The sequence below is a fragment of the Hippocampus comes genome, unplaced genomic scaffold (genome assembly GCF_001891065.2).
Source record: "Hippocampus comes isolate QL1 unplaced genomic scaffold, H_comes_QL1_v1.1 scaffold2, whole genome shotgun sequence".
Lineage (NCBI taxonomy): Eukaryota > Metazoa > Chordata > Actinopteri > Syngnathiformes > Syngnathidae > Hippocampus > Hippocampus comes.
The window spans coordinates 2,026,660-2,039,912 of NW_017805139.1; the positions used below are offsets into that span (position 1 = coordinate 2,026,660).

The following is a 13,253-nucleotide window of genomic DNA, read 5'->3' on the forward strand; positions in this document are numbered from 1 at the left end:
ATGTGGCTTCTGCTACAATAAGGAAGTACTATTTGTAGGATCAAAAGGTGCAATAACTTTCTAGGATTCTACCTTTCACAACAATGCAAAGTGGGATTCTTATTAAGGTAAGCCATGTTCAACTAAAAAGAAAAAACTTTTGCATAGTTTCAAATCCAACCAGAAGTCGTTCGCTCCGTCAACACGATTAGGGAACGGGGATTTGGGGTATGAATCTGTTGCACAAAACCTCTCTGCATGTTCTGATAAATAATTTAATGTCTCACTCTGACCACAAGATTTGCTCTTTTCTCTGTCAGCTCCTGCTATCACAGAGGAAACCACACTGCATCTGGAAGACATCATTAAGCAGAGAACAAAACTTTTGCATAGTTGGAAGTGGAAGTTTCAGATCCAACCAGAAGTCGTTCGCTCCGTCAACACGATTAGGGAACGGGGATTTGGGGTATGAATCTGTTGCACAAAACCTCTCTGTATATTCTGATGAATAATTTAAATGCCTCACTCTGACCACAAGATTTGCTCTTTTCTCTGTCAGCTCCTGCTATCACAGAGGAAACCACACTGCATCTGGAAGACATCATTAAGCAGAGAATTAAAGACCAGGTTTGTGCACACATCTCAATAAATTGTTTTGTACTGCATGACCATTTTAAGCGCTAGCCTTTTCCGGCTTATTTAATGCAGCACTTTTTGACTTTTATCTCCTCAGGCGTTTGATGACGTGGTACGAAAGGAGAAGCCCAAAGAGGAAGTGTTTGAGTACAAGAAGAGGCTAACGTTAGACCATGAGAAGAGCAAGCTGAGTCTAGCAGAAATTTATGAACAGGAATACCTCAAGCAGACACAGGTTGCACTTTTGTCTCATTTTCACTTTGGCAAATAAACATTTCTCTCTTTTTGCTTCGGAATTCTGACATGTTCATCATAATTTCAGACAAAGACAGAGGAAGAGGATAATCCAGCCCATGTCGAAATCCAAAAACTGATGGACGCACTCTTCTTAAAATTGGATGCGCTCTCCAATTTCCACTTTACACCTAAACCCGTAAGTTGAAGTAATTTTGTGATGTAGTAACTAAAAGGCAAGAGTGATTATAATTGTTATGTCCGTGACACACTCAGCAGTGTTCAAACATTAGACAGGAGGATTAAACTAAGGATTCAAATGTCCACAATTATAGATAAGATTTAAACATACAAGGACAGTAATAGGCATTATAGCTATTAGGCCCATCTCGCAGCCAAGAAGTTGGATGCTCTATCCAATTTCCACTTTACACCTAAACCCGTAAGTTTGGTTTTTACAGGCCAGATCAAAAGTTGAAGTAATTTTGTGATGTAGGAACTAAAAGGCAAGAGTGATTAGAAATGTTATGTCCGTGACACACTCGGCAGTGTTAAAACATTAGACAGGAGGATTCACTTAAGGATTCAAATGTCCACAATTATAGATAAGATTTAAACATACAAGGACAGTAATAGGCATTATAGCTATTAGGCCCATCTCGCAGCCAAGAAAGTTGGCTGAACGCGACTGAAGTGGACCATCACGAAAAAATTACAGTTAATGACTCTGCACTTCACGTCAAGTGATACAACTACGCATATCGACTGATGCACCACATAAAAAAAAACTGCAAGCCTACATCTGGTTTTGAGACTCAACATACAGTAGATAACATACATTTTACAGGTCATAAGTTCCAAGCTCCCCGCAACAGGTGAATTTCCATGAACCCGAGGTTGATTTTCTTTATTTGTGTGAGTGAGTGAGTGAGTGAGTGAGTGAGTGAGTGTGTGTGTGTGTGTGTGTGTGTGTGTGTGTGTGTGTGTGTGTGTGTGTGTGAAAAAGTGGGTGCGTGGCGGTGTGCGTGCGTGTCTGTGTGCGTGTGTGTGCGTGCATGGAGGGAGGGGGGGGGACGCCTCTATTAAGCCGTTACGACCCTGCACACATGGTTCCCACTCTCCTAAACACCCGTTACACTTCATAAATGTAACTGAAAATACAAAATGAAGAATAACTACTGAGCTGCAAGATGCATTCATAAATGAATGTGTAGCGAGCAACTTGTAGCTGGTAAGTAATTAAGTAAGACTTGTTTACAGCTGTTGAACGATGATAGCAATAGTTTCAGCAAACGACCCGGCCAACTCCATGACTAACGATCATGTTCACGCGTTTTTTTTTTTTTTCAGACCCGGCCAACTCCATGACTGACGATCATGTTCATGCATTTTTTTCATTAATGTCAGAGAAGGACAGCATGTCGCTCTTCTTCTCTTGACACAATATTAGTGTGACCCCAAACACTGCGCAACAGTTCATTTGGTTTCAGACGTCACTCTTAGTGTGTGGCGAGCCTCAAAGTTTGCTGCGTGACCACTTGCTCATGTTTTCTTTGCTCCTCTAGTGTGTGCCTGAGGTGAAGGTGGTTTCTAACCTGCCGTCGATCACAATGGAAGAAGTGGCTCCAGTCACTGCCAGTGATGCTACACTGCTTGCACCAGAGGAAATCAAGGTTTGGAATGTTTTTGTTTTGTTTTATTTCGAGAAAAAATTGTGCGGCTGGTAAAAAATGTATAAGAATACCCTCTTCCAACCAAAGGAGAAAAACAAAGCTGGTGATATCGTGGGTGACACTGAGAAGACATCAACGGACAAGAAGCGCGAGAGACGACATAAGAAGAAGGTGAAACATTTCAAAATCAAGGAGAGAGAACAGAAAATGAAGCTCAAAGAAGCCAGTAAAGCCGACAAGAACAAGAAGCCATCAAAGGCTCAAGCAAGAGAAGACCTGAAGAAACTCACTAAAGGAGGCAAAGCTACTATACTCAAGGTGAGTGGCCTTTGCACTACTTAAATACAATTTAAGAGACCCACAAATGGCATTCTGCTATGAAAAATGACAATAGAAAAATCACCAGCGCATTTTAAAATGTATTGTTTCCATTTACTTTATCATCCAGATAAATTGTGTGTATGATGTTTCTATGTGTGGTCAATATGACAATGTAAATTATTGGACAGTACTTCATATGTGTGACTAACATGGGTAATAATATTTTTGTTCTTGTTTTAGGATGAGGGAAAGGATAAAGCCCTGCGCTCTTCTCAAGCCTTCTTCTCTCAGCTGCAGGATCAAGTGAAAAGTCAGATCAAAAGTGCAAAGGGGCAGCCTACAAAAAAGAAACACAAAGAAGTTTCTGCTAGCAAACTCAAGTTATAGTGAATGATGCTGTGTTTTGGCGGATAATTATTGTACAGAGTCCATGTTTATTATTAAAGTGACAGTTTTTAATTCTTTAAGATGTATTTGTTTTATTAAAATTAAACACTATTGAAATGGTCTGTTTTTCTTTAGCCATTGTTAATATCGTGTCTGCCCCATATTATTATGGAGGAAGCTGAAAACACATTGTGCTTGATATCTAAACCTCTTAGTACAATCTAATCCAGAGGTCATGAATGTAGTGCCCGTGAGTAGTTACCATGTAGCCCCCAAAGACCACAAAAGTAGCCTGCCGGGCAGCGAGCTGCATCTAACTGTTTTTCTGATTTTTTTTTTATATAACACTTGCTGTGGCGTAAATTTGGAAACAATATTTCAAAACTATGTTTTAGTACTGGATCGTTGCTACAACAATGAGGAGATGATTTACACCAAATAATTTGAACAAATGTGTTATTTTAGAAGGACATGGAAGTATGTGAAACTGGTAGCCTTTTTCATTGTTGGTGACTCATGAACTAGAGTGGCAAGTTTAACAAAAAAGTTGCTGTTGTGCCACCAAGAGGACTATAAGCAAACTAAGAATAACACTTGACCTCACCTGTATATTTCAGTGTATGGTAGGGAAGCTATAGTTCGGAATAACATTATGATAACAACATTTTGACATTGATACCATACCCAGCACCTCGATACAAGGACTGAAACAGTACTGTGGCAAAAAAACTTAAAACATCAGTAAGAAGATGTTAGGGCAGTATAAAATCTCATTAAGAGGAGAAGCAACTGACTCCTGCCTGGATGGATGACTATTGAACGGTTGACCTCCCAAACACTGGGAAAACTTGTGAATGCATAATGGGAGGCTCGTGGTTTGATTATGTAAGCCTATTGTAACATATGTCATCAGATGCATCATTGATGGTAATTAAGAACAATCTGCGATTTCATCTGTATAATTCTTGATAATGTCAGCGTTTACAAATTGTTAGAAAGCTCGCATTGCTTTGATATTTGTAGTTATTGTTTAATTGAGTTTGAAATGTTCTACTATGTAAGTGATCATTGAATGCACCATGTGTCTTGCAGGACGCAGTGACATCAGTTGTTACACCCTTTATGATTATGATCCTCTGCCTTTCATAAATGAACCACAAAGGTTGAGTGTGTGACAAACAATAAGACAAATATTAAAGTACAAGTATTTGCCTGTTACATGAGGCGAGTGCGCCAAGGGTGATCCACCCGCTTTTCCTTGCACACAAAGCTTGCTTGATGGTTCGAGACCCAACCGGCCCTTTACACATTGTTTTTTACAACAGTGCATAACAGTATTTGTACACGTGGATGAAATGGAAAAGCGTGAATTAAATTGCCGAGATGCATCAAGCAGGTACGTACAAAGGGCACACTAGTGAATGGAGGCGATCGAGGAAGCCGATTCAAAATGTGCGCTCCCCATCCATCGGTTGCCAGTCAATCGCAGGGCACACAGTGGCGAACAACCATCCACGCTCACACTCACTCTCACACCTAGGGACAATTCGGAGTGTTCAATCGGGCTGCCGTGCATGCTTTTGGAATGTGGGAGGAAACCGGAGCACCCGGAGAAAACATACGCAGCCCCCCCCCCCAAAAAAAAGCAAATAGTACTACATAAATTAGATGGCTGCGAAAGTGGTCAAATAAATACACACCCAGGCTCAGATATTCAGGATTTAACCTGACACGAAGACTGAAGAATGTGTGATGCGGTAAAATGGCTTGATCGATTTAAGTGAATGAATTTGTACTGGTCAGGTCTGGGAAGCGTCTGGCACATACCTTCACGTGGAAAGACGAAGAGAGCCTTCGGAAATTTACTCTGACTCTCTGAGGGTGGGTGTGTGAATATATTTTCGAACGCCTCCTATGCATTCAACACCTTTTCATATATAATTAGAGGATAGGCAATTCTAAAATCAATGAAAAGCAATCAGTGATCCTTCACAAAAACAACAATTAGTATCTGTAACTTTTTCATTTTTTATTACGCTAATATTTTGCATGTAAAGTCCGCAAACTGGCGACTTACATCACCATTACTGGCCGTCCATTTGAAAAGTGCTGTCCTTTTGGTCATAGGTAGGGAACATCTTGCTTTTCCAACCCTGTTACGTCACGTTCATCAACAGCATGAATCACTTCTCATACTTGTTCAGTGGGTTTGATGTCAGCATTCGAGCTTGTTGTTCCACGGTGCCCTCCCCAAATAGAAACCTCATGACATCACAACAGCTCAACACGGAAGTCAAATCGGCGACAGAGCACAGACGCAAACACTATTGGAGTTGTTCCGTCCTGGACGGCCACTTACAGGTACGTCATTGACACCGATTTACTTGAAGTTAACGGAACCTCTAACAGCTTTCGGACTTATTCGTGTTCTTGATACCACTACAGCGTATCCCAGACAGTTTGTTCCGTTTTCTTTAGTACAGAATAAGAGCTAGGTAGCTCGGCTAGCCAGATACCAGACAAGAAGCCTGCTAACAAACCAATATTTGCTCATAGCCAACTTTGTTTGAACCCACACTTGTTTTATTGTATTTCTTTCGAAAAGGAAGGGGATACTTTTAAAATGTGAGCAATATCGAATTGGTTTGTAGAAGCTCGCTGTCGTTTAGACACCGTGTGTGCTAACATTAACGCTAACGGCTTGAGTAGTTCTACGTAACTTGGCTTTTTTTCTTTCACCGAGTGGGTTTTCAGTTGTATTGGGCGTTCTGTTGTGCTGCCATGAGTTGATCATGGTCACATGATTGTGTGACTCAGACTGGCGAAGGGAGCAGGGTGAGGTCGACGGTAAATTTCACGAACTTCTGCAGGTCACTCGTCGTATCGTATTGTGTGTGTGTGTGTGTGTGTGTGTGTAAGTAAAATAAGTTTAACTGGGTTTCGTGAGAGCCGCATTTCCAGAAAGATATTTTGAAGACAATTCATTTGATATAAGCATTATTGTCCTGTGACAAATAATAAAGTTACGATTCCGTCAAACCAGTGAAAATGCCCCAATTTCCGGCCAACATTTTATGCTGCGTTCGCGGAAGGTGCGGAAATTGGAATTTTCCAAATCTTTGACGAGGAAAACCCCCAACTGGATTCCTCCTTTGAACTGGGGGGTCCGAGTTGCTAAGTCGGGAAAAACATTTGAGAGACACCAACTTTACCGACCGGCTTCTTGATTGCTGGTATCTCCCTGCGTGAAGTTATTTGCTGAAATGAAAGAGATGCTTTGATGATAACATTCTTTTATTTATATAAACAGGAAGAAATTATGATGTAGATTTGCTGGAGGTCAAAATCTGTTGTGATGAACAACGACAACACACCATTTTTCAGAATCAGCCATTTTGGTTGTGTGAATTCACCTCGAACGCTTTGAGGTCAGAACTGGGACAATCCAAGTGGGAGTCATCCGATTTCACACCTTCCCTGATTTCAGCGATAATGCAAAATCAGTGTGGGGTGAGATTTGAGGTGATTTCCCACCTTCCCTGATTTCAACGATAATGCAAAATCAGTGCGGGGCAAGATTTGAGGTGTGACCATTTGTGGTGACTCCGCGGTTCATGCTTTCTTAAATGTTATCCTAATTTCAAAAGACTAATATCATTGGAAAGCTTGCGAAATGCAGAGACAGACAACATAAACATTTTAATTATTTGTAATTTATTATTTAAACAGTTCCAGTTATCAATATGTATATCTCAGGTTCAGTTGGAGCGTGCACCAGCCCTCTGATTTTGGTGCACTCTAAAAATAACTAAACAGCCCATTTTAACAATGCCCTCAATTTCTGAACCGTTGGACTGAATCATTGGGTACTCTGAGAATATTTCCAAATGTGCCCCTGAGCTAGTTGCCCCTGCAAAAAACCCATTCCCTCATCATGGTTGCATTTGGAAATTTGCTCTGGACTTCACTCAGACCATTTGCAAACACTGAACGTTGTTCAAATGTGCCATTCGGTTATTCAGAGTGCCCCAAAAAACGGAGCCCAATGCAGGCAGTACAAACTGGTTTGGAAACTGCTTCATTCATTCGAGTGCTAAGGTAGAAAATGCAAACGCAGTCAACCATTGAAAAATAGCGGTTACGTTGCCACTCAAAATGCGCGATCGTTAGTGTGGCACGTTGGGTTGACCCATTTTTGGCGGAGACACACAAATATCTTCTTTTGGGATTTTAACAACAGAGAAAATAATCCAGCAATGATGCCAGGAGGCTTCAAATCTGAGAGACTAAGAGTCAACCTTCGGCTTGTCATCAACCGACTCAAGCTTCTTGAGAAAAAGAAAAGTGAGTCCTGACAAAATAGAACCATACGCATGTTGAATTTGGTCTTTAATCTCGTGTCACATTCTGCTTGTCTTTCCTTCAACAATTTGAAATGAAGCTGAGCTCGCTCAAAAGGCTCGGAAGGAGATCTCGGAATACCTGTCGTCAGGAAAAGATGAGCGGGCGCGTATCCGTGTGGAGCACATCATCAGAGAGGACTATATGGTTGAAGCCATGGAGATCCTGGAGCTTTACTGTGACTTGCTGCTGACACGCTTTGGCCTCATTCAGTCGATGAAGTAAGGCGCCGATTTGTCCAAGGAACTTTTCAAATCAAAGCGTATGTTTTGATGTCAAATCATTTCAGGGAGTTGGATCCAGGATTACAAGAGGCAGTATCAACTCTTATCTGGGCAGCTCCTCGACTTCAGTCAGAGGTTGTTGAATTAAAAATGGTACGTACTCATTTCAAGAAACACACTATTGGCACCAAAAACATTTAGCCTTGATATTGTTCATTTTCAATTCTAACAGGTATCAGAACAGCTCTGTGTCAAATATAGCAAGGAGTATGGCAAGTTGTGCAGGACAAACCAGATTGGAACAGTCAATGAAAGGGTTGGCATCCCCCCCACACACACACACTCACACACACAGCCCTCACTCTGTTCAGCCAAGAAATATGCCAGCACTGCCGTCTGATCAAATGTATGCTATTTTTGCAGCTGATGCACAAGCTGAGTGTGGAGGCTCCCCCCAAGATCTTGGTGGAGCGCTACCTGATTGAGATAGCCAAGAACTATAATGTGCCGTATGAACCTGACGCCATGGTCCGGGTAAGAATACAACAAGGTGCAAATCAATATGTTGTCGTGTTGCTTAGTTACCGTCATTACATTTTTTCCCCTGTCAGCCTGAGGTGAGTTGCGATGAAGCGGACCTGATTGACATGAACAATGACAAGAAGTCAGGAGGGGGAGGAGGAAGAGGAGGTGGTGGAGGAGGAGGAGGTGGTTTCACAGCTCCCCCCATGCCCATGCCAATGCCCATGCCTATGCCTACACCATTCAACTATCCAACTCCCAAAGGAGTAAGCCTTTTATTTTCACATCCTTGTTTCCATACAAATCATGTGCATTACATTTTCAGTCCTGTTGCTTCGCAGACCACAGCGTCATCATGGTGACATAAAGTAACAAGACAGGGAAATACTCCTTTTTGCAATTTTTATTTGCTATTTGAGATGGCTGTGGATATTGCTACTGTTACTATCAAGTATGGGCTGTTGCACACTTAGGGGCATATTCTCTGAAGTCAGAAAAGGCAGACTACTGCGCAGACGCTCCCATTCACTTAAATGTGCCACTTACGCACCATCACTTACGCTTGCGGGTGGCAGCCTCGGCGGTGAAGGTCCTCACAGCCTGATATGCTGACAGGTGGGTAGGTGGGTAGGGTGTGTCTCGGGTAAATGGCAATACCTAAAATAAAAAATATAAAATCAAAGTCTCAGACAAGAAAGGTAAATAAAATGTAAGGATGAGAAGACAAATAGTAGCAAAAAAAAACAAAAACAAAAAAACACAGGGATTTGGTGGTGAGGTCGAGCCTTCTGGGGGGGTAACAGGTTTGTTATCAGCCTTGGGCCAAAGCCCTTAAATGGTCCAGCAATGGGGGTCTCGGTAGTGAAGGCTAGTTGAGCGTTTCAATCGACCTTTTAGTCAAGAAGATGGGCTTTTATCCGTTTCATGTACAACACCAAGAGGACCACTTAACTTGACGGCCGAGCCTCAAATCGCCAAAATGCCACGTCAGGGGTGTGGCTGTGCGCGGAGCTCTGTCACACGCACCATCATGGCTAGACACGGACAAATCTGTCAGTGCGCTGTGCATTCTCCCGGGAACCTCAGCATCTTTTGGTCTTCCAACTCCGAAGGCTGTGTAAATGTCTCTTGCCTCTCGAAGGCAAATCATCACATTGCACCTCTCCAACAGCGAGTGATGACTTTCACCAGTCAACTCGGCTGGTTTGTGCGGACGGGGGTCACACCTGTCCCATATACGCTCACCAAATGCCCAATGACTGCATATGTGCCCCTACTACATTACAATGGCTTGGAGTTGAAGCATCGGTTACAAACAATACCGTCGTCATAATAATAAGATGTGAGTTAAGAGTTTTGGAGACTTTTCAACCTAAGCATTCTGTTATGAGCACACTATTCTGATTAAATTGCTTGTATTGGAATTATGAAAACATGACATGCACTCACTCACCGTAGCCTGAGGATGAGCCGCGCACATGTCAGCGTCAATAACTTCCAGATCCACGAGGCAAGTTAATTTCACCATCAAAGTGTGCCATATTTTCAAACTGGATCTCCATGGAATTCTCATGAAAAGTCCACAATTCGGAAAATAGGGCCACCCTCAGACTTCACCGAATCACGCCTCTTTGATGGGTGCGCACAGATTTCCAGGTTATGCATGGTGGGTGTGTCAGAAGCTTGAACGCGAGAATCACTGCGTCTTGAAAGTGTGGAAAAAGGCACGCAAGTAAGGAACGGACACAAGCGCGACCGGGAGAATGTGCTCCTTAATGACCATTTCGACTTTTTAAAGCAATGTGAATCTTCCTCTTCTCCACATGGTGTATTGAAACACCCGATGGGAATATAGTTTACGATTTCACACTTTGAACATTTGGTTGCTCTGCTTTTCGCTGCTCCTTCCATTTGATTTTTCCCCAGAGGATCCAGACACGGCCACAAATGGAGCTGATTGACATTACTATAATGAACCGAGTGCTTAAGTTTTGTAAAAAGTGTGCTTTATTACACTTTTTCCAAACCTAACCTAATTAACTCTCGTGAGATCATAATCAGGTAGGTATTGTCACCATATATGTCGAAATTATTTTGATTGAAATGTAAAGAATAATTGCAATGCATTTACATGGATAACAAGTAAGACTTTGCAAGCTATTTTTACACATGAAATTAACTTGTGAATGATAGTGAGGTTTGAAAAAAATGTACTGTAGTTGCATATCTGATAGTCAATCATCATTGTTTTTTATAAGTTTTTTTCCCCCCAAATACTCAAATCATAATGAATGTAAAACATTTTTTGAAAAAGATTAGCGTAAAATTGTCATCATCTTCTGGAAAATTGGCACGATAATGCCGGTTGGGATTCTGACCCCAACTTGGCGTGTTGTGGTCGGAAGGCGAGTGTGTTTTCATCAGTGAAATTATGTTCCATGTTTCCCTCCAGGAACCGTTCAATCCAGCCGTTGGATCTTACAACAGCTTCCCGCACCCAGTGGGCGGAGGGCAGCCCCCTCAGCTGCCCACTTCTCCCCCCACATACGAGTCCGTAAGTGACCAAACTCTTCCCATCCATGACCCCTCCCTGCTCCCGCAGATGGACAGACAGACAGACGGACAGGGCAGGGCAGGGCATCACTCAGGGAAGAGTTGTTCACTTAGCTTCTGCTCTTACCTCTGCACTTCTGCCCCTTTCCCTAAGTTGGCTAAGTTTTTTTTTTTTTAATTTGTGTGCGCAAACGTAGGTAGCACGAATGGCTTGTACGTATTGTGAGCACTAACAACTCAGTGGTCCCACTAACTGACCTGTGATTAGATTGGACTGAGCAGAGTGCTGCAGCGGAGACTCCCATGTAGCTTCATAAGTCTTGACGCGCACAAAAGGTGGTGGTTTCCTCATTGAGCCCCACAAGCATTTGACCTTTGTTTCTTTTCTTACTTGAAGCACTAACACAACGTAACCTTGACTCTGATGTGAGGAGATGCTGTCACAAACACCCTTATTCTCTTTTAGATTGATGACCTAAAACACTCTCTTCCTTCTCAGGCCATCGGTAAGTCCGACCAACAATTGCATACGGTTACAGTACCGGCCTTGATACTACAGGTTCATCTCAAGCTCCCGCCCCTCCTATTCTGCTGCAGGTCCCTCGTCACAGTTATATGACAACAACGCTCTCCCAGAACTTCCCTCGGTCCCGGACACGCTCCCTGCAACCTCCTTCAGCGGGAATAACACCACTTCGGAAGACATCGACTTTGATGACCTCACGCGACGCTTTGAGATGCTGAAGAAGAAGACTTAGGTGTCTTAACAAGTCCACGGGCTGGCGTTGTTGCCTGGGTACACGTGAGAACAGAAAGTAGAACATGTTCACGGCTCTGCATTTATATCCATATATAAAAGATAACATTTTACTCTTTCCGACATCAGTGAGGGTGGGCTTGCTCACTCAGAGTTGGTCATGATTTTATTTTTATCTTTTCCCCCCGATTAGGAGTGCTGTCACCTGGGGCTTTATATTTACTGGGATGCTCTGAAGCTAACTCCATAGAGTCATTCTCACTTCATCTTGCTTGGCCTCACAATTGTCACATTTTCCGTTTATTGCTGTGATATGCGTCATCATTGAATACTCTTTTCCCAGGTTTGCTGCCTGTCTAATACCAACTGTTCATGCCATCATTGTTGGCATGCACTGTGATGCTGTAATCTTTCCTATCGACTTGTTCTGTCTCATCTCAGACCCGTTAAACTAGTCCGACTGCCTAGCCCGGCCTGTTTACAGGTTTGTGGGATGAGGTTTCGATTCCTGTAGTTAATTTTAAAGAGGTTTCAGGGCACATGGAAGCCATTTGTCTTCTGTCTTCTGTTTTCTGTTACCCGCCTCGCCCGTGCAGTCCGTATCTTATACATTCATCTGGTGATTGCATGTTTTATGAAGAAACTTGGGTGTGGTCGTTGGGGAGCGGTTTGTTTATATATATATATCTAAATAAAAAAATAACCCCTTCAGGTCTACCAAATATCTGTAGTGTATCAAAAGACGACCCCACGCAATTTAATTTTAACATGTAAATTGTCACCCCACAGAGCTATTGTGGATTTAGATCGTTCCCTATGTTGTCACGTGTCTCACACTGTATGCGCTCTGCTGCATTTGCCTTATTGTCGCATCTCTCACCAGAGGCCTTGCTAGTCTGTACAAGGGGCGCGCATCATGCACTTGCTATCCCTTAAGACTGGATCCATTTCCTCAGTCTTGTTTTGTAGAGGCGTCACATTGCCCGTGAACTATTTGGTTCAAAGTGATGCTTTGATAGCATCGGAACTGTTGTCGTCCACATACCTCGTGTCCTTCAACCTAACCACACCTAACGCTTAAGCCCTAAAGGACAGCTGCCTCAAAGGAATGATTCAGCCGTTTCTGGAAAGGTTCTGACAAAACTTAGGATAATGACACTGCAGAACTGCCCTCTTGCGTTTCACCATGTTGGACAATAATGTGTGTTTTCCCCATCAAATATAATAAAATGGCAATTTAGTAAAAGTCTGTGAAGCTAGTTGAAATGTTTTGTGTAACACTGAATGCCATCCTATTATCATGGACTAAATGTGTAACAAAAACAAAACTCACTTCATTAAATGTCACACATTGTTTTAAATGAGAGCTGTTTATTCAATTCCACACTTAGAAACCAGGTTGATGATAGTTTGTCACCTATTTGGAACAACATCGAAGCAGCTGCAATCAATAATGCTCTTGCACAAAATCATAATTTCCATTTACAGCTCATAAAAATACAGTACAGGTCGTAACAATTTTACACGTTCCAGTCATCTTCACACTGCACAAGTAGGAACTTAATG

The 13,253-nt window shown here is 42.4% G+C and overlaps 2 protein-coding genes across 4 annotated transcripts in view; both read left to right on the forward strand.

Annotated features, from left to right (window-relative positions):
- The window catches only part of mphosph10 (M-phase phosphoprotein 10 (U3 small nucleolar ribonucleoprotein)), an 8,213-nt gene extending 4,863 nt beyond the window's left edge, over positions 1–3,350 (forward strand). The window contains exons 6-11 of the mRNA XM_019867517.1: positions 539–606; positions 713–850; positions 938–1,048; positions 2,415–2,522; positions 2,610–2,840; positions 3,084–3,350. Coding sequence (XP_019723076.1) covers positions 539–606; positions 713–850; positions 938–1,048; positions 2,415–2,522; positions 2,610–2,840; positions 3,084–3,230 — 803 coding nt within the window. The 3' untranslated portion in view covers positions 3,231–3,350. The remainder of the gene's footprint in view (positions 1–538; positions 607–712; positions 851–937; positions 1,049–2,414; positions 2,523–2,609; positions 2,841–3,083) is intronic.
- A 1,184-nt stretch (positions 3,351–4,534) lies between these two features.
- ist1 (IST1 factor associated with ESCRT-III) lies at positions 4,535–13,048 on the forward strand. Of its 3 annotated transcripts, none has more exons than XM_019867453.1 (10): positions 4,535–4,626; positions 7,471–7,574; positions 7,672–7,852; positions 7,921–8,008; positions 8,088–8,171; positions 8,279–8,389; positions 8,467–8,643; positions 10,830–10,931; positions 11,397–11,436; positions 11,528–13,048. In XM_019867453.1, exons 1-10 carry the CDS (start codon positions 4,586–4,588, stop codon positions 11,686–11,688), a joined length of 1,089 nt encoding a protein of 362 aa, XP_019723012.1. In that variant the 5' UTR covers positions 4,535–4,585; the 3' UTR covers positions 11,689–13,048. The 3 variants fall into 3 exon arrangements, with proteins under 3 accessions (XP_019723012.1, XP_019723013.1, XP_019723014.1); XM_019867454.1 differs by having other exon boundaries at positions 4,536–4,626; positions 11,430–11,436; XM_019867455.1 differs by lacking the exon at positions 4,535–4,626 and adding an exon at positions 5,468–5,591.
- The last annotated feature ends 205 nt before the right edge of the window (positions 13,049–13,253 follow it).